The 22257-nt window shown below is 42.7% G+C and overlaps 2 protein-coding genes across 11 annotated transcripts in view; both read right to left on the reverse strand.

Annotated features, from left to right (window-relative positions):
* LOC140845177 (uncharacterized) overlaps nucleotides 1–11152 on the reverse strand; it is a 34951-nt gene extending 23799 nt beyond the window's left edge. For 2 of the 10 annotated variants that reach the window (XR_012123920.1, XR_012123919.1), the window contains exons 1-2: nucleotides 9702–10993; nucleotides 4457–5836 (exon numbers count right to left, since the gene is read on the reverse strand). Coding sequence is in view for 2 of the 10 variants with exons in the window: in XM_073218927.1 (XP_073075028.1) it covers nucleotides 5806–5836; nucleotides 9702–10204 (534 nt within the window). In the remaining 8 variants the exon portion in view is untranslated. Of the gene's footprint in view, nucleotides 1–59; nucleotides 5837–9701 lie in introns of those variants that run through there. The other 8 variants (XR_012123924.1, XR_012123922.1, XR_012123923.1 and 5 more) reach the window with 8 other exon arrangements.
* Nucleotides 11153–14027: 2875 nt separating this feature from the next.
* LOC108405726 (putative disintegrin and metalloproteinase domain-containing protein 5) overlaps nucleotides 14028–22257 on the reverse strand; it is a 38951-nt gene continuing 30721 nt past the window's right edge. The window contains 2 exon segments of the mRNA XM_073219289.1: nucleotides 14028–14035; nucleotides 15432–15503. Coding sequence (XP_073075390.1) covers nucleotides 14028–14035; nucleotides 15432–15503 — 80 coding nt within the window.

Raw genomic sequence — 22257 nt, forward strand, 5'->3', positions numbered from 1 at the left:
ATTGTCCAACTGAACTTGAACAGTCTGAGAGAAATCAGACAAATTAAAACAACCCTTACCTGGGGACTGTTCACATCCCATATGTTCTTTTAACAGTAGATAGTCTGTAGTTGTAAGATTTTGGAGCACTACAACTTGCACTTCTCCTAATTCTTGGTTGAGTTCCAACAGTATAGATCCAGTCAAATTTGTTGTTTTACTGTATGCACAGGCCAGTTTAGATATCTCCTTCTTCATTCCCATGGCAAGTCCAGGAACCGGTGGGATGAATGCAGCTACAGCTGTAGCAGTGCCTGGATCTTTGTTGAGGTTTTTTGATGATCATCTTCTGGTATGAGTCTTCCAGAGAGTTCTTCATATCGTATCTTAGTTCATTTTCTGGGTAGCCAAATTAGGCTTTGATCCTCTGTATAAACACAAACAGACCCTTTGCCCACACTTTGATATGCCCTTTATACTATTGTGTAGAACTCATTGGAGGTCACCACACAGGAACTGCTATTTTTTTTTTTAAGAGAAAGGAATATTATCAGAAAAGTGTACCTCCATAGCCAATCATCTGACACCCTTTAAGTGAACAAAATTAAGGATATTTAAAGCATGCATTAATCATTGATTTACAGTTAGTTTTATCCTATCAGGGAGTAATCCCCCTTTTCTTTCTTTTTTTTTTGTTATCATTCATCTATACTTACATGAAGAATATTATGTTTACTAGGCTCTCCCCTATACCAGGTCCCCCCTATAAACCCCTTTACAATCACTGTCCATCAGCATAGCAAAATGTTGTAGAATCACTACTTGTCTTCTGTGTTGTACAGCCCTCCCCTTTCTCCCCCCCCATTATGCAGGCTAATCTTAATACCCCCCTTCTTCTTCACCCCCCTACCCCTTTCCCAGCTTTTTTAGTCCTGTCTCAGCCCAAATGGGGAGATGCCTTCAGGAGCCAGCTCTGAGCACTCCTTCCTCCTTGTGGGTAGCCCAGCCCAGCCCCCTAACGCACACCCACCCTGCCCATCCCATCAGCCCAGCAGCAATAACAGTGCTGCAGGGCAGAGGGTGGTCCCACCTGCAACATCCCAACAGAAGGTCCTCTGCTTGGCTCACAAAGGGCCTGGTGAGGCAGACTGCCATGCTCAGCAGACTGAGATAGACCTAGACCACTGGAGGCAGACAGGCAGAAAGGCAGCCCTGCCCACAGCCCACCACCAGCAACTGGTGCTCCACCACAAAGGAGAACCAGGCATTGGATAGTAAAGAGTCTTGAGCTTCTGGGCACCACAGGACGCCTTCTTCATAAACTCATTACTCTCTAGACCAGGAAGCATAGCAGATCCATCTAATACAAAGGAAGAAACACAGAAACCCTGACAAATGAGGAGGCAGAGGAATATGTTCCAAACAAAAATACAGGATAAGACACCAGAAAGAGGGCTAAATGAAATGCAGATCACCATCTCCTTCATAAGATTTCAAAGTGACAGTCATAAATATGCTCACTGACCTGCAGGAAAGTACTGACGATCTCAGGGAGGACTTCACAAAGAGAAGAGATGAAAAAGAGCCACTCAGAGCTGAAGAACACAGTGACCGAGATGAAACACACAATGAAGGGAATGAATAATAGATTGCTGCAAGCAGGGGAGACAATCAATGAGATGAAAATTAGAGAACAGGAGCACAACGAAGCTGAGAAACAGAAAAAAGAGTCTCTAGGAACGAGAGGACATTAAGAGAGCTGTGTGACAACTCCAAATGACACACTATTCACATAATAGAAGCACCAGAAGAAGAGACGAAGGCGTAGAAAGTCTCCCTGAAGAAGTAATTGGTGAAAACTTCCCCAAACTGGCGAAGGAAATATATTCTCAGGTCATGGAAGCTTAGAGAGCCCCTAACAAAAGAACTCCCAGAAGACAATACCAAGACATAACAATTAAAATGACAAAGATTAAGGATAAGGAGAGGGTACTGAAAGCAGCCAGAGAAAAAAGATTACCTATAAGGGAAACCCTATCAGGCTATCAGCAGGCTTTTCAGGCAGACCACAGACCAGGAGGGAGGGGCATGAAATATTTAATGTACTGAAACAGAAGGTCCTTCAACTTAGAATCCTCTACCCAGCTGGCAGGACAGGGCATAGCTGCAGGACAGAGGGGCACCTGTGAATCCCTGGAGCCACGTCAGGGGCCTTTGTCCCACAGCCTGCCTGTAGCTGGAGCCCACAGCTGATTCCTGCCCAGCCTCATCTCTTCAGCTCATCCAGGGGCTCCACAGCCTGGAAGGACCTGAAGTACTCGTCAGGTTCCAGGTGGTACATCGTGCCCATGTACTTGTATATCATGATCTCACGCACAATGGAACTTTCCTGCGGCAGAGGAAGGACAAGATGCACACAAGGAGGGGCATGAGAACTGGGGCAGTGGGATGGTCCCGATCTTTGCTCATGTGGGAACCTGCCTTCCCTCCAATGCTATCTAGTCCTGCCTGTTCCCAGTGTTGGGTCTCTAGCTGCTACTCCAGGAAGGCCGTCTTGATGCCACCCCCATCCCCCACCCGACAAAGCCTTGAGTGTCCTCAGCTCTGGGTGTGTTAACTTTCTCAAGACATGTTAGACCCAGGGGTTGGGCCGGACTGGGTCCTGCCCAAGGGATCTGCACTCCCCCCTCACTTTCTGTGGTGGGGTGTTACAGTAGCTCAACTCTGTCTCTCTCATCCCATCGCCCTGGAAGGCACCAAGGCAGCCAAAGTGTATCAGAAACAGCCGCCTGCACCCAGAACGAGGCCCAAACCTCCCCACCCTTTCTTAAGTTGGAGGACCAATGGGGCCCTCAGAGTGGCAGGCCTGCCAGAAACAGCATCCAGACCTAGGCCAGGATCTGGGGTACCGAGGAGGAGGGACTGGACTGGGGAACTGAGGCCAAGCGTCCCACTCAACTCTCTCTGATGACACAGGGAGACTGAGGCCTCAGGCAGGAAGGCACGGCCAGCACCCCCATGTGCTTCCTGCCTTGAAGGAGCAACATCCCTCACCCTGGGCAGTGCCTGAGGGAGAGGCCAGTCCTGCTCAGAGGCTGCCCCCTGTAGCCCTCAGCCCTACCTGCCCTGGGGCCAGGACCAGGACTTAGGGGGTTCCCTCTGGCTGCCCTCTCCAAACAGCCCAGCTCCTGGGGCGGAGGGGAGACTCCCAGGAGGCGGGGTGGCCCGGTGCTGAGAGCTCCGGCTCACTAGGGGCTCTCTCCTCTTTCAAGCTCACCATCCTCCCCTCCAGTGTCTCTCTGGGCTCACTCACATCCTTAGTACGTTCCAGGAGTTTGTCTAGGACCAGCAGGTCAGCCAGAAACAATCCGAAGAAGGGGACCATGCCCTGTGCCACCGGGGTGGGGAGTTGATGAGTTCCAGCCTGTCTCAGGGGCAGGTGCCCATAGAGCCCCCCCTGAACCCCTCACTCGCAGCCCCTAGCTCCCCTTGGACCACCCTGTGCTTCCTCCCACACCCTCCCTTCTCCCTGCTCTCCCCTCCTGTCCGTCCCAGGGCTGGCTTTTGGCCAATCCCAAGACCTGTGGTCCCTGCACCCATCCTCCAACTTCTCTCTGTACCCAGCTGCTCTCTCCCTCCTGGTCACCCCAGTGCTGGCAGTTCAGGGCTGGTGGCACCAGCAGCAAGTGCAGGGGCACCCCCATCACCACAACCCCGGACAGGTAATTCTCACCTGCTCCTGCCTACGCCGTAGTCCCCAGGGGTCCCTCAGCCATTGCCTCAACACATGCTATTGCGTCACCATGGAGGTTGCCTACTGCAAGGTCCAGGACACTCAGGTGCTCATGCTCGCCTCCCACATGGCCTCCCACAAATCAGAGCTTGGTTGGTGGATGCTTCGCCCGAGTCCCCTGGTGCTATGCTGTCCCCACCTCCAGCAGGCTCTCAGCTGAGGGCGATCACAGCTCCAGCACACACTCATACTCATGGGTGTCCTTGGGCCACTGCCGGCCGCCCTGAGAGGCTTCCTCACCTGCAGAGTGTCAGGGGAGTTTCCCCTGCCTCTCAGGGTGCCCTGAACACTCACTGGCACCTGGCTATCACCACGGCTCCCCTCACATGACCAGGTGGGATGGGCACAAAGCTGAAGACCATCTTGTGCTCCCTGGACCCTGCCCACCTGGGAGGCCCGCACCGCAGGGTGACAACCTTCCCTGACCAGATGAGGAGCCAGAGGCCTCAGAGGGGCAGTGATGGGCTCAGGGGGCCCTAGGGAGGGGCCAACCTTGCTCAGCCATAGGCCCCACCCCTGCTGCCAGCCCAGCGCCAGCCCCAGCCCCAGCCCTGACCAGGAGCCTGTCCTCTGGGTCCTCACTGGATGTCAGGCCCCCAGTCAAGTGGAGCCAGAGAGGGAGACAAACAGGACACCTTGGGGGCCAGGCGGAGCCTACTTCTCCCATCAGCTGTCCCCTCTCACCATGTACACCTCGAGTCAGCCTTAAGATTGGGCCACAACACAGCAGAGGACTTGCCCCAAGGATCCCCTCCCTCCACAGCTCTAGCCTCCATTAAACTTGAGGAGCCCCTTCTGGTTAAGCCACTTCTCCTTTATAAGCCTCTTAAGCATCCTGGAGCTCTTCCTAAGGGGAGGAGAGAGGGAGACATGTGGTCAACAGGTGGAGAGTTTGGGGGCATCGGACCGCTTTTCCTGGGGACCACAGAAGATCCACTAGCCTGCATGAGGCTTTCCACCATGGCCCTGAGGCCTGGGGAGGGGGCTGTATGTTTGCACCCGAGGCCTCCATTCCCAGTTCTCTTGGGGGCAGATCTGCTTTGGGACAGGTGGCTGTCCTTGGGGCAGAGACCTCCTGCTGCAGAACACATGCTGAACATCTCCCATTGGCTTCAACCCACACCTGACAACGAAACCCGATTCCTGAGGGGGAACCGCTGGCCTAACCCACGGGGGCTCTGAGAGCCCGCCATCCTGTAAGCCCCTGTCCCCAGGGTCTGCCGCCTCCCAGGAGCCCCAGCCAACTGAGGGGACACTGCCAGACCTAGGGGTGGTGTCTCTGGTCCACTCAGGTGACCTGGTCTCAGGGACAGGACTATCTACCAGGAAACACGTCCCCAAGTGCATTGCAGACGACCCACGGTAGGGCTGTGCAGGGCCAAGAGAATGGCATGGAGGGACGCAAAATTTTGGAGGGCTTGGCACTCCTGGGAGGGAAGACAGAGCTGAGAGCGTGGCCTTCTTCTGTGCTTCTGTCCCCCCATGAACTCCTCTCCTTAAGGAGACAGACACCCAGGGAGCCCAGCACACCCAGTACCTGTTGAGCAGCCCTCCTGGGTGGAGGACTGTATCTCAACCCAAGGAAGGGGCCAGGGATGGCTGTCCCACCCCCGGGGCCTGCGAGTCCAGGTCAGCACACCCTTGGCAGGAGGGGCCCAGGACCCGGCAGGGTCAGACTGCAGGACTCCATCCTAGTTGGCCAAGGAGGGAGCAGGTCCCAAGATGCCAGGATGGTCCCCGGGGGATGTCACATGGCACATCTTGGCCACATGGATCCAGAATTCCACCACTTGGGCCCTGTCCCGGGCTGTCATGCTCGGGGCCCCGAGGCAGGAGGAGACGACCAAGTTAGTCACGTCATTAAATTGCCTGATGATCTGGATGGTGGGGTCCCGGTGCTGAATGTATCTGTCATGTGACTGGCACCAGCAGTTGGTCATGCAGATGGCAGCTGCCACCTTGGTGAACAGCTCCTCGGGATGGCAATGGGGGTCACATTCAGCTATGTCCACGGTGCCTCTGGGCCCAGGCAGTCACCAGTCAAAGCTGGAGTCCAGGCCGCTGCTAGAAAAAGAGAACAAACTAACCTCAGACATAGCAGGAGGAAGGAAATAGTAAAGATCAGGACAGAAATAAATGAAATAGAAACAAAAGAACCCGATAGAATGGTCAATGAAAAAATAGAGTTCTTTCTTTTTTTTTTAAGAAACAAAACTGGAATACTTTTAACTAGACTAAATGAATATTCAAATTAATTAAGAAAGGAAAGAGGGGACATTACAACTGACATTACAGAAATACGTAAGTTTAAAAAAGACTTCTATGAGCTTTTATATGCCAACAAATTAAATAGCCTAAGAGAAATGAATGAATTCTTGGAAACACACAATCAACCAAGACAGAATCAGGAAGAAATAACAAGTCTGAACAAATCATAACAGATTAAAATAGATATTGTAGTAATCCAAGACCTCCCAACACAGAAAATCTCAGGACCAGATAGCTCCACTGGTGATTCTACTAAACATTTAAGGAGGAATTAGGGTCAGTTCTTCTCAAAATATTCCAAAAATTGAAGAGAAGGGAACACTTCTATCTCATTTTACAAGGCTAGTATCACCCTGATACCAAAGTCAGATAAGCACACAAAAAGAAAAGAAAAAAAACTATAGCCTAATATCCCTGATGAATATAGGTGAAGTAATTCTCAAGAAAATAGCAAATTCAACAACATATTAAAAAGGATAGACACCATGACTAAAAGGGATTTATCCCTCAGATGCAAGAACGGTTCTACACACACAAATCAATAAATGTGAAAGAGTGTATTAATAGAACGAAAGGTAAAAATGATATGACCCTCTCAATAGATGGAGAAAAAGAATTTAAAAAACAACATCTTTTCATGATAAAAACTGTCAACATACTGAATATGGAAGGAACATAACTGAACATAATAAAGGCGCTGTGATAACCCACAGTCACCAGCACACTCAGTGGTGAAAGGGTGAAAGCTTTTCCTCCACAATCAAGAAACAAGAATGTGATACCCAGCCTCATGAATCTTATTTAATACAGCACTGCAAGTCTTAACAAGAGCAACTAGGAAATTCAAAAATAGAAGACATCCAAGTCAGAAAAGAAGAGGTAAAGTTGTCATTATTTGCATATGATTTTACATATAAAAATATACATGATTTTATATATAGAAAGTTATAAACATTTTACCAAAAAAACTGCTGGAATTAAAGAGTTCAGTAAAGTTACAGGATATAAAATCAACATACAGAACTCAATTGCATTTCTGTACAATAATAATAAAACACCTGAAAAAGAAAAAGTACCTCCTTCACAATAGCATCAAAAATGATAGCATACCCAGGAATAAATTTAACTAAGTAAGTGTAAGAGAAGTACAATGAAAACTATAAGACGCTGATGAAAAAAGTTGAAGATACAAACAAATAGAAAGAGATCCTATGGTCATGGATTGGTATACTTAATATTATTAAAATGTCCATACAACCCAAAGCCGTTTATAAAGTAAATACAATTCCTCACAAAATTCCAATGGCATTCTTCACAGAAATAGAAAACACAATCCTAAAATTTGTATGGAGCCACAAAAGACCGTATAACCAAAGCAATCCTGAGAAAGAGCAATTTGCAAACCATACATATCTGATAAGGGGTTAATATCCTAAATATATTAAGAACTCATAAAGCACAAAAGCAAAAATAACCCCAAAATTCCATTTAAAAAATGGGCAGAGGATCTGAAAAGACAAATTTCTAAAGAAGGCATATGGATGGCCAACAGGCACATGCAAAGATGCTCCACATCACTTATCATCAGTAAAATGCAAATCAAAACCACAATGAGAAGTCACCTCACAACTGTCAGAATGGCCAGAAGACAAGAAATACCATATGTTTATTGCAGCACTATTTACAATAATAGCCAAGATATGGAAGAAACCTAAGTGTCCTTCAGTACATGAATGGATGAAGATGTGGTACATATACACAATGGAATACTATTCAGCCATAAGAACAACACAAATCCTACCATTTGCAACAACGTAGATGGAACTGGAGGGTATTCTGTTCAGTGTAATAAGCCAGGGGGAAAAAGACAAGTACCAAATGATTTCACTCATCTATGGAGTATAACAACGATGCAAAACTGAAGGAACAGAACAGCAGCAGACTCAGACTCCAAGAAAGGACTAGGTTACCAAAGGGGAGGGGTGGGAGAGGCCGGTTGGGGAGGGAGGGAGGGAGGAGATGGTGGGGTATCATGATTGGCCCACATGGTGTGGGGGGATCATGGGGAACACAGTGAAGGTAAATAGGGACTCTGTGGCGTCTTACTACACTGGTGGACAGTGACTGCATTGGGGTGGGGGCAGGACATGATAACAGGGGTGAATGTAGCAGCCACATTGTTTTTTCATGTGAAACCTTCATAGGGGTGTATATCAATAACACCGTAATAAAATAAGTAAATAACTAAATAATCTTACTTCTTGGCAAATAGTGAATCTGTGGCATCTTCACTGATGGACAGTGACTGCAATGGGGTATGGGGGGGGCTCAATAACATGGGTGAATGTATTAACCACATTGTTTTTTCATGTGAAACCTTCACAGGGGTGTATATCAATAATACCTTAATAATAATAATAATAAAGAATCTTATTTCTTAACTTCCTGGGTGTTAAAATGCAATCTTATCTTTAAGATGGGATCCTTCCTGCCTTTCACTGTGTTACTTGCCACATTAATCGCCCAGGTTACGTATTACTTCATTAGGGGCTGGAGGAGGAAAAGCAGCATTTGGGCAAAGTTAAAGATAAACTGGGCCTTTGAGCAGGCTAAAGTAAATTTTACAATAGCCTCATTTAATTGACACAATGAAGATGTGGGCCATGCTGAGGTATTTTCTTATCTGGGGGATGTTGAAACATTCCAAGCCAGGTTACTCCTGGCTTCTTAGTTTTAACTAATCTTCACTGAGGAATGCTTATACTCCTAGTTTGATATTTTACTTTAGAGAATTAACGTGACTCTGATTTTGCTTCATTGTTTAATAGGGAGTTTTGGTAGGGGTCTTTTTCCAGAGGCCCTCACGCTACTCTGACTACACCCACGGTCCCTGTCTCGGAATCTCTGTGGCTAGTTATAAATTACTCAGCTGCAGATTACAAACCGAAACGACAGAAAGATATAAACTTTTAAATACAAGAAAATGCACTGTCAGTTCCCAGACCAAAGAAAAGAAACTTCATTCCCACATAAAAAACACGAGATACCTCATGAAACATTTTTTTATTTCAAAGGCGCTTCCTCCAGGAGGCCCCTCCCCCGCCGCCCCGCCGCGGGTCACACTTGAATTTCAGCTCGCCGGGCCCTCCCCCTCGAGGCCCCCCGCCGGATAAATCCACACAACGCAAAACGCCCGCCGGCCTCCCCGTCTGCGCGGCCCGGCTCGGCCCCTCCGCCTGCGGCCCCTTCCCGGGCGGCGGGAGCAGAGCAGGGGCACGGCTCCAGGCCGGGCTGACGCGCGCAGCGGGGCGGAGAGCAGCCGCGCTCACCAGCTGGGCCCGGACAGACCAGCAGCGGCTCCGGCGAGCCCCTACACCCCTGTCCCGGCGAACTTCGCCGGCCGGTCGGGCGTCCGCACCGGGAGCACCCGCTCCGCTCCCTCCCTTCCCGGGCAGCCCCTCCGGCGGGGCGCGCCGACTTCCGACCCAGGCCGGGCCCCGCGAGCCCACCACTTGCGTCGGCCGCTTCCCAGCCCCCCGAGCTACCCGCTGCCCGCCGAGCCACTTGCACGGCCGCCCCCTGACCGGCTCCACCGCGACCTCAGGCGGGGGCAGGTTCCCCGCGCCCCGTCCGGGTCCGGCCGCGCACCACGGCCACCTACCTTCCAGCGTGCAGGGCCGTCGCTGTCGCCCTCATCCCTGAAGTGGGTCCCGCTCTGGCCCCTCCACCGCACATCAGCAGCGGGAGCCGCTTCTCCGCCGAGCTCTCGACGGCCTTGGCGATGCGGTCGGCGTGGGACAGGTTGCCCCACGCGTTGCGCGACTGCCCTAAGCGGCCGCCGAGGCCGAAGGCAGTCCCGCGCGGCGTCGGGGTTCCCGGTCGCGCCGCCCGACGGCACCGGCTGGAGGTGGTAGAGCTCGACTGGCTGAAGTCCGGACGGGCCAGCGGCCTCAAGTCCGGGTCGATCTCCAGCACCTGGACCGCTTCGGCCCTCCGCCCGCTACGGGAAAGCCGAGAAGGGGCAACTGCGGCGCCGGGAGCCCAGCGGGCGCGAGGAGGCGATCCGAGGCTGGGGGCGAGGTCGGTGCCGCCAGCGCACGTGTATCTGGAGGAAGGAGCAGCCAAGCACACCGAGAGCCCAGAACTTCGCGGGTCCATCAACATCTGGTCTCCTCCGGTTCCGCTGCGCAGACGGGACGGCGGACAGGGTCGGCAGACCGAAGCACGCAGGGTGCCGCGGGAGCGCCCTCTCCCGCCGGCACTCGCAACGGTAGCAACGGTAGCAACGGTACTAACGGTACTTAACGTTTCTCCGCGAGCGCCCAATGGCTGCCTTCGCCGCGGCACCGGCCCGCCCCTGACTGACGGACCCCGCGGCCAATGATCCCGCGGCGCTGAGGGGCAGGCGGCCAATGGGAGCGCGGCTGGGTGGGGTCGGGACGGAGGCCGGGCAGGGCCATGTTTTTCTTCACATTCCGGCTCGCCAACTTGGGACCGCTTGTGCTTTCCGGGCGCCTTCGCGTGTCTGAGGCCCTCGACCGCGCGGCGCTGTGGCTGCCAGCCGTGGACCCGCGTGCAGGCGGCGGCGGCGACACTTTGCTACTACTGAGGTGCGGGGCCGAGCGCTCGGGGAGCCTGGGAGCCCGCCGCTTCGCCTCTCGCGATCTCCGCGCGCGGCCGGGGCGGCGCGGGATTCCACTCGGTCGCCCCCTCTCGGCTCCGCCCGCGACCCCTCAGAGAGCTTGGGCCGGTGGGCGCGTGGGCTGGTCTGTTCGTTTCCCCCGACCCGTTGGCTCCCGTCCCGCGGGCCCCCCGCGCGGTGAGTGTCGCCTGCCTGAGCCAGATAAACGCTAATATTCTTTTATTCAACAGATAATTTATTTCAGAGAATTTATCTTAAATCAACAAATTCAATAAATTTTCACAAATTTTCGCTTGAAATTGCCTGTACTTTGTCAAGTTCATTTAGCTTCTGCTGCCAAGTCATTTTTTTTTATTCTTTCACAGCCAGATCCAAATATTGGCAATTACCAGTAACATGCTACTAGTTATCACTTACTTCCTAGCTTCAAGAACATCCCAGACTCTCAACCAACAGGCAAGACTAGTAAGAAAATTTTGAGGACTTTCATTGGCCAGGTTATGCCTTCTCTCTGTGAAAAACTGATCATTTTGGTTATATAATTCTTCCTACATGGTATGTATGATACATCCAACCCATATATTTTTCCATTTTATACATCCACAATCACTTTAAGTGCTTCTATTTTATCCTCTCTAATAAGTAATTTCACAAGATTTCACAAGATTTCACAAGAAAATAAGATTAAAGCTGTAATTACAGACAAGTGACAACAAGCAGCATGACTGATTTTTTAAAATCTCTGAACTGTTTATTAAATTATTCAAAGCATGGTGTTTAAAGATGGGAATTACTCCATGGTCATTGCAATGTAAAGAATTATTACAGCTCACATAATTGACCCGGTATGGGATTTCTACACAGCTGAAGTTGATATAAAACTAAAAACAAAACAAGTGGAAAAGTCAATCAAACAATTAGATTGTGCACATGGATAACACATAAGAAAGATTCAAGAAATTTTAAGAATTCATATTACCAAAAATTGGCATAAAAATCCAAACGATGGAATAATAATTGTGACTGCCTTCAAATAAATGTGAGAAAAGCTATGTGCCTTCAGATGGTAAAGATGTGATCATATAAGAAGTTGTAAGTTTTATTTTCTTATCATCGAGCTCCAGAAGTTCTCTTAGTAAGAAGGTCAGTGTTGATATAGAACAATACAAACTTATACTTAGAAAATTAGATATAGAAAGAGAAATATCTGGAAGAATAACTTGATTATTCTCTTGAATTCAAGAATTATCTGAAGAGCATTTAAAAAATATCCATGCCTGGGTTTCATCTGAGACACTTATATCAAAAGCTCCGGGGCCAGGTCCAGTGGCTATTGTAAACAGTCAGGGTTGAGAACCATCAGGTGCAAGGTTGAGGTCTTAAAATCATGGGTATGAGCAGCAAAGGGAGACGGTTTACCATCCCATGTGAAAAAAAAAGAGGAGAAAGAGAAAAGCAAGGACAACAGACAATTATATGAGGTCACAGGACAATGAGAGACTCCCACCGGTGAGATGCCTTAAAAGGCCTTCCAAGAAAAATGATGTTTAATGTATGAATTTACATTGTTCTAATTTATGGCACTAATTTTTGTGACCTTTCTCAATCATATAAAAATTTTCATTTACTTTGATACTTTGTGAAAGGGTTTTGTGTTTTGTCTTGGGATCATACTAACAGGGCAAACAGAAAAAGAATGATCAAGACTCTGGAATAGAAATTTGAGTAAACATCATTTAGATTTCAAGGAGGAGAGAGACCTCAGATGATACTTGTATTCCATATGTTTCCAAATGAGCAAGATGTAACAGATACTCTGGTTATTTGCATGTGCTATTATCAAAATATATTATGTAGCAGTAAATTTGAATTTAGCAAGCACACCCTGAGAATTTCTCTCAAAAAATGTGTTAATTTAACTTTCCATACTATCTTCTGGAATTAATACTTTCTAGGATTAATTAGAATATTAAACTTTTTATATTTTAAAAATATAGAGATTAGAACTTTCTAATTATTTCTAATTATTATGCTATTAGCTGTTAATACTGTCTTATATGGATTATTTTGGAGCAGAATATAATATTATAATAACAGTATTCAGTATAAGTAAAAAATCCATCTACTGAGAAAAAAATCAAAGTCCATTCTGAAAAGTTAAAATGAATATAAATTTGGCTTTTCTACTGAAACAATTAAATACAATTCAAAAAATGTAGCAAAAACAGTCCCAAAATGCTTAATCATTACTCCACCAAAAGTAGCTTTCAAACAAGATCTTCAAATATTGGCTAAAAATTTACTCCCTATGTTTGTAAAATCACTTGATTGCATATTACAGAAAATCAAAAATGATTTGTAAAAAAATTATTTCGAAGTATGTTACTATTAAACACAAGTGTGGAGATCATTACTAACAAACATTACTGGAATACTGCTAGTATATTTAGTAAAGAAAAATTGTCTACAACATGTAAATAAAGAAACATGCATATTTTCAATGTCATTTTTGAACATTTATTAGGAGAGCCATCTGAGGCCAAACTAAAGACTATTTATCTAGGGGAAGGTGCTTTGTTTAACTTGCTTCTCATTACTGAAAGAAGCCTACATTTTGTGAAGTTATACATTAACATGTAGTTTTGTCTGGCAGGTATGTAAATGATTTTTGTCTGACTGAAAAGATAACCCCCCAAATTATGGTTTCATTCCTCTTTTCATCATTATCAAGGTTTTACATAAAATCCAGCAACTGTATTTCGACATTGTATTCCTAATGCCTCTAAGTATACAATTCTTCAAACACTCCAAACTACCTTTAACAACTTAATTCGCTCATTAATGAACTAAATAAGTATTTAATATGTGCCCAATTTATATTTGTATAAGTCATGTTTTTAAACATATTTTGACAGTTTTTATGACCCCAGTGAGATGCCTACATGGATGCATCTGCTAAATCAAATACATTTCTTGCCCAACAAATGTTCACCTTGAACCGTTTAAGCATACACATGTCTTTTCTTGTACTCTCTTAGCTTTGGGGGTGATTGCCACGTGTCTGCTTTTCTATTTTTCTGGATTTTTTTCTTCTCGTTGTTTTTTGTTGTTTTGGAGTTGTTGTTGTTTTTTTCTTATGCCTGAACAAGTTAGTTTGTCTGGCCACAATCTGTATATATTTTTGATTGTGTATATATACACAAAGGGCAGAACAGTTTTACCCTAATGTTATATGACTGTTTCAGAATATGAAAGTAGACAATGAAAGTCACTTGAATGGATAAAGAAAATTGTAGATTAGCAATCTTCTTGATAAAGATTTCAAAGTAACAGTCATAAAGATGTTCACTGAACTGGGGAAAAGAATCAGTGACCTCAGCAAGAACTTCCAACAAAGAGACAGAAAATATAAAAAAGAGCCACTCAGCGTGAAGAACACAAAAACTGAAATGAAAAAGTCAAAGAGAGGGAATGAATAGCAGACAGCTGGAAACAGAGCAAAGAACCAGTGTGATGGAGGAGAGAAAATAGCAGAGCAACCAAGCTGAGCAACAGCGAGAAAAAATAATTTCTAAAAATGAAAAGATGCTGAGAGAGCTGCGTAACAACTCCAAATGGAACAATATTTGCATAGTAGGGGACGCAGATTGAGAAGAGAAAGACGAAGGTGCAGAAGGTTTATTTGAAGAAATAATACCTGAAAACTTGCCCAATCTTGGGAAAGAAATAGACATACAGGTCCTGGAAGTACAGAGGCCCTTAACAAGATGAATCCCAGTAAGACAACACCAAGACACATAGTAATTAAATTTGGGAAGATCGAAGATTAGGAAAGAATCTTAAGAGCAGCAAGAAAGAGGTGACAGTTACTTATAAGGGGAATCTCATGGTTAATGATATCTCAAAAAAGCTATTCAAAAACACACTGGTTGGCAAATTGTCAAAATGAGTATAACCGTAAAGAATAACTTTAAAAACATCTGAAATTTTGTTGTTCTAATTACCATATTAGGACCACACACAGTGCCATCTTCTACATATGTATCATCTCTATCTTTGGGGGCAGAAATAGTCGTGAATGTATTTCTAATTGGCTTGTCTCTGTGCCAAAATGTAGACACACACATTTCCTCTCATACATGTGAGTAAATCACAGATAGATTTGTATGTGATACTAATGCTTTGTGTGGCCAGGCACAAACTAATTTTCCACATAGAAGATTACTAGAAGCATAAGGCAGAAAAAAAATCTCTTAGTATTTAATAAAATAACATAATTTCTGATAGAGCTAAGTTTAAAACGTGTTGTAATAATTTAAAAGCCAAGCTTCAACAATTCTCTCTCAGTAAATATTTGGAGCACCCTTACTTACATGTGATATGGCTCTTTTCATTTTGTGAAGTAATGTGGCAAGGGAAAAACTAAAGATATTTAGAATGTGATAGCCCTGCTCCTTTTATATTAGCTTCTGAAATATGAGCAAATGGTCACTTGGTCTTTAAATTTTTCATTAGTAAAATAAGATAAACAATTGTTACTATGAGTATCATTGTTCCATCATTGCTGGTGCTTAACACATGTTATTTGCAGGCAGTGGGTGATACTGTTCAACTCAGATCTTGAAATAAAGAAAAACTGGTGTAACATGCCATTTTAGTGTGTACCTAACAGTACATTCTAGGATCTTAGCAATATATAACCTACATTCCAAACAAAATTATAATTTATAAATACATACACATAATTACAAGAATTTTGGCCACAGTTTCCATATCTATCAACTCTTGAATTTATTTCATCAAAACAAGCAAATGAGGCACCTCTAGAAGCTAAAAAGAAAAAGAAAAGCTTAAGCAAATTATGTTATCCCAATAATCACTGCAGGAATAATAGACTCATTCTAGAAAGTATGATGTACCCCTAGGGAGATTTATCATTACTCAATATTAAAAAGCTTCTGGGGTAGGTAGATCAAGAATTACAAAAATAGCTTCTCTTTAAGCCTGGCAGGCTTTGTTCTGTACCCAAATCGAAAATAAGGTTAACAGCAACATTATCCAAATGGCTCTATATTGTTAAAAAAAAAAAACAAACAGCCATGGCCTTGTTTCTTCTGCCTTAGCTTCCTATCCAAGTTGAAATGTAGTTTGCGATTATTCCAAACGAATCAGTATACTATCTATATTACATAGATGTAACAAAAAGTAGTAGTAACTATAATGCAATACTGATCAGAAACTCAGACAGCAATTGACTTCACACTTCTCATTCCACACTACAGTCCTCATCTCTGTTCCCCGGTACCCCAACAATCACTAACTAAGAACTACTGAGTTTGAAATTAGGAAGGACACCAATGTTCACCTCCTTCATTTAGCTTAATTATATGTTATGTCTGACTTAGAATATATTGAAAAATTCAAATGTATACAATAGCTGTCCCATCACTTTGTCTTTGGGATTTAGAAGCAGGTCACATTGATCATATCACAGGTAATAAAACTGAGATGTTTAATAAAAACTGATGGGACAGCTATATAAGTGTTTTAACAGCCACTCCAGACTGGAGGGTGTAATGGATAAGAGAGGGAATCACTGAATGGGGTCAGGAATGAGTGTTTAGATACATCTCTTTCCAGTAAACAGTGTGATATAGGGCAAGTGTGTGACCTCTTTGAGCCTCATTTCTTAGTAAGGAGAAGTTAAGAAACCAAACTCTGGTTATCTCACTCATCTAAAATAATTGGGATTAAACTAAAGTTTTACATTCATCAGATATATTTTCGAATATACCTCTCATCTGCTGTTAGCAAAGGCTTCTCTTAAGCATACAACCTTATATAGTGATGTAGTTTTTTTATTTTTTATTAAGGTATCATTCATACACATTCTTATGAAGGTTTCACATGAGCAACATTATGGTTACAACATTCACCCATATTATCAAGTCCCTCCCAATCCCATTTCAGTCACTGTCCATCAGCATAGTAAGATGCTAGAGTCACTACTTGTCTTCTCTGTGTTATACTGCCTTCTCCGTGCCCCACCCCATACATTATGTGTGCTAATCATAATGGCCCTTAATCCCCTTCTCCCTCCCTCAACACCCACCCTGCCCAGTCCCTTTCCTTTGGGTAACTGTTAGTCCATTCTTGGGTTCTGTGAGGCTGCTGCTGTTTTATTCCTTCAGTTTTGTTCTGTAGTTACACTCCACAAATGAGGGAAATCACTTGGAACTTTTCTTTCTCCACCCAGCTTATTTCACTGAGCACGATACCCTCCAGCTCCATCCATACTGTTGCAATAGTAGGACTTGTATTCTTTTTATGGCTGAATAATATTCCATTGTGTAAATATACCACCTCTTCTTTATCCATTCATCTTCTGATGGACACTTAGGTTGCTTCCATATCTTGGCTTTTGTAAATAGTATTATGATAAACATAGAGATGCATATGTCTTTTTGAATCAGGCATTTTGTTATCTTTGGGTAAATTCCTAGAAGAGGAGTTACTGGGTCAAATAGTATTTCTATTTTTAGTTTTTTGAGGAACCTTAATATTGCTTTCCACAATGTTTGAACAAATTTACATTCCCACCAGCAGTGTAGGAGGGTTTCCCTTTCTCCACATCCTCACCTGCATTTGTTGTTCCTAGTCTTTTCTATGTGGCCATCCTAACTGGTGTGAGGTGATATCTCATTGTGATTTTAATTTGCATTTCCCCGATAATTAGTGATGTGGAGCATCATTTCATGTGTCTGTTGACCATCTGAATTTCTTCTTTAGAGAAGTGTTCATAACCTCCACCCATTTTTTAATTGGGTTATTTGCTTTTTGGGTGTTGAGGCATGTGAATTCTCTATGTATTTTGGATGTCAACCCCATATTGGATCTGTCATTTATGAATATATTCTCCCATACTGTAGGATGCCTTTTTGTTCTGCTGATAGTGTCCTTTGCTGTACAGAAGCTTTTTAGTTTGATATAATCCACTTGTTCATTTTTGCTTTTGTTTCCCTTGCCCGGGGAGATATGATCATGAAGAAGTTGCTCATGTTTGTATTCAAGAGAGTTTTGCCTATGTTTTCTTCAAAGAGTTTTATGGTTTCATGACTTACATTCAGGTCTTTGATCCATTTTGAGGTTACTTTTGTGTATGGTGTTAGACAATAATTCAGTTTCATTCTCTTGCATGTAGCTGTCCAGTTTTGCCAACATCAGTTGTTTAAGAGGCTGTCATTTCCCCACTGTATATCCATGTCTCCTTTATCATCTATTAATTGACCATATATATATGGGTTTATATCTGCGCTCTCTAGTCTGTTCTACTTATCTATGGGTCTGTTCTTCTGCCAGTACCTAATTGTCTTCATTACTGTGGCTTTGTAGTAGCTGTTCTCTAATTTGTTTCATTTACCATCTCCCCTATCTCATCTAATCTGCTTTTAAATCCCTCCATAGTATGTTTCATTTCAGATAGTGTATTTTTCAAAGTTTCTATCTCTTTCATGAAGTCCTCCCTGAGCTCATATGCCTCAACACCCAAAAAACAAATAACCTAATTAGCAAATGGGCAGAGGATCTGAACAAACACTTTTCCAAAAAAGAAATTCAGATGTCTAACAGGCACATGAAAAGATGCTCCACATTGCTAATCATCAGGGAAATGCAAATTAAAACCACAATGAGATATCACCTCACACCAGTTAGGATGACCAACATCAAAAAGACAACGAACAACAAATTCTGGCAATGATGCGGAGAAAGGGGAACCCTCCTACACTTTTGGTGGCAATGTAAAACAGTTCAACCATTGTGGAATGCAATATTGAGGTTCCTCAAAAAACTAAAAGTGGAAATACCATGTGACCTGGTAACTTCTCTCCTAGGAATTTAGCCAAAGATAACAAGATCCCTGATTCAAAAAGACATATGCAACCCTATGTTTATCACAGCACTATTTACAATAGCCAACATATGGAAGCAATGTAAGTGTCCATCAGTAGACAAGTGGCTAAAGAAGGTGTGGTACATATACACAGTGGAATATTATTCAGCCATAAAAAGAGTACAAATCCTGCCTTTTGCAATAACATGGATAGAGCTAGAGGGTATCATGCTCAGTGAAATAAGCCAAGCAGAGAAAGACAAGTAGCAAATGATTTCATTCAATTGCAGAGTATAACTGCAAAGCAAAACTGATGGAACAAAACAGCAGCAGACTCACAGACTCCAAGAGGGAACTAGTAGTTACCAAAGGGAATTGTTCGGATAGTCTCGGTGGGGAGATTGGGGAAGGGGATTAAGGAGCATTATAATCAGCACACATAATATAAGTAGGTTAGCAGGAAGACAGTATATGTCACGAAGACACGTAATGACTCTATAGCATCTTATTACACTGATGGATAGTGAAAGTAATAGGGTGTTGGGGTGACCTGATAATATGGGTGAATGTTGTAACTAAAACATTGCTCATGTGAAACCTTCATAAGATTGTATATCAATAATAGCTTAATTTTTAAAAAGTATTTAATATAAAAAAGAAATAATGGCTAATAACTTCCCAAATTAGAGAAAGATTTAGATATCCAATCATGAAGCTAATAGATACCTCAAATTTCAACTCAATATGATCTCCAATACTCATAATAATGAAGCTATCTAAAACCAAAGAAAATAAGATAATTACAAAAGCAGCAAGAGAAAAATATTCCCTCATACAAGGAAACCTCCATAAGGCCATCAGTGAATTTCTCAGCAGACTCTGCCGGCCTGTAGAGAATGAGATGTTATATTCAAAGTGCTGAAAGAAAGAAACTTTCAACCAGGAATACTTTACCCTGCATGGTTGTCCTTTGGAAGTAAAGGTGAGATAAAGATTTTTCCTAATAAACAAAACCAAACCTGTCTTATAAGAAATGCTGAAAGGAGTTCTATAAGCTGAAACAAAAGGATGATAATCAATAATATGAATATATATGAATATATGTGACATACTAGTCAAAGTAAGATACAACACTCAGAATACATTACTACTACTTAACACTAATATAAAAGTTAAAGGACAAAAGTATTAAAAATAACTCTATCTTCAACCATTTGTTATGGGTACACAGTATAAAAAGATGCACAGTATAAAATTTATAACTATGTTGGAAGGCATTAACGAGGCTTATTATAGTGATCATTTCACAATAGATATAAATATCAAGTCATTATGTTATACACCTGATACTAATATAATGATATATGTCCATTATGCCTCAGTAAGGAAGATACAAATGGTGACATCAACAATTTTGAAGGGGGGAATAAAAGGATAGATTTTAATGTGATCAAAGTTAAATTTCTATCAGCATAATATAGACTATTATTCCTATGTTTTATGTAAGCCTCATGTGAGCCACAAAGCAAACACTAAAATAAATACACAAAAGATAAGTAGAAGGGAATCAAAGCACGCCACTATAGAAACTCATCAATTTACAAAGGAAGGAGAAATGGAACTACAAGCAGAAAATAATAAGATGGCATTAGTTAGTCATTAAGTATCAATAAGTCTCTAAATACTCACAGATTTAACTTTGTCAAAAAGCACAGAGTAGCCAGGTGGATAAAAAATAAGACCCAACTATGCTGCCTACCAAAGAGTGACTTGAGCTCTAAGGACACATAGAGGCTCAAAGTGAAGGGATGACAAGATATATTCCATGCAAGTGGGAACCAAAAGAGAGGGGATAGCTATCTTTTTATCAGACAAAATAGACTTTACGTCAAAACAGTAGAAAAGATTAAAATGGTCATTATGTAACAATAAAGAGATCAATCCATCAACATGATATCACAGTCTTAAATATATACACACCCAAGGAAGTGCCTAAATATGTTAAGCAAATACAGATTCTGAAGGGAGAAATAGACAGCAATATATAATAACAGGGGAATACAATACACTATCAAAATGCATAGATCATCCAACCAGACAATCAACAAAGAAACAATTGACTTGCATCACAGAAGGAACTAACAGACATATACAGAACATTCCATCCAACAGCAGGAGAATTCACATTCTTCTCAATGCACATGGCATACTCTCCAGTATGGAATACATGTTAGATCACAAAAAAGTAAGCAAACTTAAGAAAACTGACATCATACCAAGTATCTTTTCTGACCACAATAGCATAAAACTAGAAATCAATAACAGAAGTAAAGCTGGAAGATTAACAAATATTTAGAGACTAAACAACATGCTCCTGAGTAACCAGTGTGTCAAAGAAGAAATCAAGATGGAAATCAAGAAATACCTTAAAAAACAAAAATGGAAACATAACATACAAAAGCCTGTATGATGCTGCAGAACAGTTTTAAGAGGAAAGAGTATAATGATAAATGCCTACATTAAGAAAAAGATCTCAAATAAACAAACCTCTCTTTACCCTACATGGAACTAGAAAAACAATAGCCCAATTCTAGCAGAAGGAATGAAATAACAAGGATCGAGCAGAAATAAATGAAATAGAAACAAAAAAACAATAGAAAAGAACACTGAAACTAAGGGCTCTTTTTTTGAAAAGAAAAATAAAACTGACGAAACTTTTGCTAGACTAAGTTGGAAAAAAAGATTCAAATAAGTAAAAATAAATGAAATTAAAATGGAGACATTACAACTGATATCACAGCAATACAAAGGATCATGAGATACTACTATGAGCAATTATATGTCAGCTAACCAGATAACCTAGAAAAAATGGATTAAGTACTAATAGACATAAAAATTATTAAGAGTGAATAATGAAGAAATAAAAAATCTAAACACTCAAATAACATATAGGGAGATTGAGTCAGTAATTGAAAACCTCTCAACACAGAAAACTTTAGGACTAAAGGTTTTCACTGGTGAATTCTACCAAATTTAAAGAGTAATTAACCCAGTTCTTCTCAAACTATTCCAAAAACCTGGAGAAGGAAATGCTCTCAAACTCAACTTATGAGGCTAGCCTTATCCTGCTCTCAAAGCCAGATGAGGACAGTATAAGAAAAGTACAGACCAATAACCAAAGATGTAAAAGTTCTCACTAGAATATTAGCAAACTGAATTCAACGGCACATTCAAAAGCATAATTCTCCATGATCAAGAGGGATTTATTTCTGGGATGCAAGGATGATTCAACATATGCAAATAAATAAATGGATATACTACATTAATAGAATGAAAGATAAAAAAGATATGATCATCTCTACAGATGCAAAAAAGGCATTTGACATAATACAACATTCTTTCATGATGAAAAATGCTCAAAACATTGGGTATAGAAGAAATATAACTGAATGCAATAAAATCCATATATTACAAACTCATATCATACTCAGTGGTGAAAGGCTGAAAGTTTTTCATCCAAGATCAGGAAAAAGGTAATGGGACTCATTCTCATCATTCCTATTCAATATAGTAGTAGAAGTCCTAGCTAGAGCTACTAAGCAAGACAAAGAAATAAAAGGCATCCAAATCAAAAAGGAAGAAATTGAATTGCCTTTGCTTGCAGATGATATGTTCTTATATAGG

This window comes from Manis javanica, chromosome 12, assembly GCF_040802235.1.
Source record: "Manis javanica isolate MJ-LG chromosome 12, MJ_LKY, whole genome shotgun sequence".
NCBI classification, from domain to species: domain Eukaryota; kingdom Metazoa; phylum Chordata; class Mammalia; order Pholidota; family Manidae; genus Manis; species Manis javanica.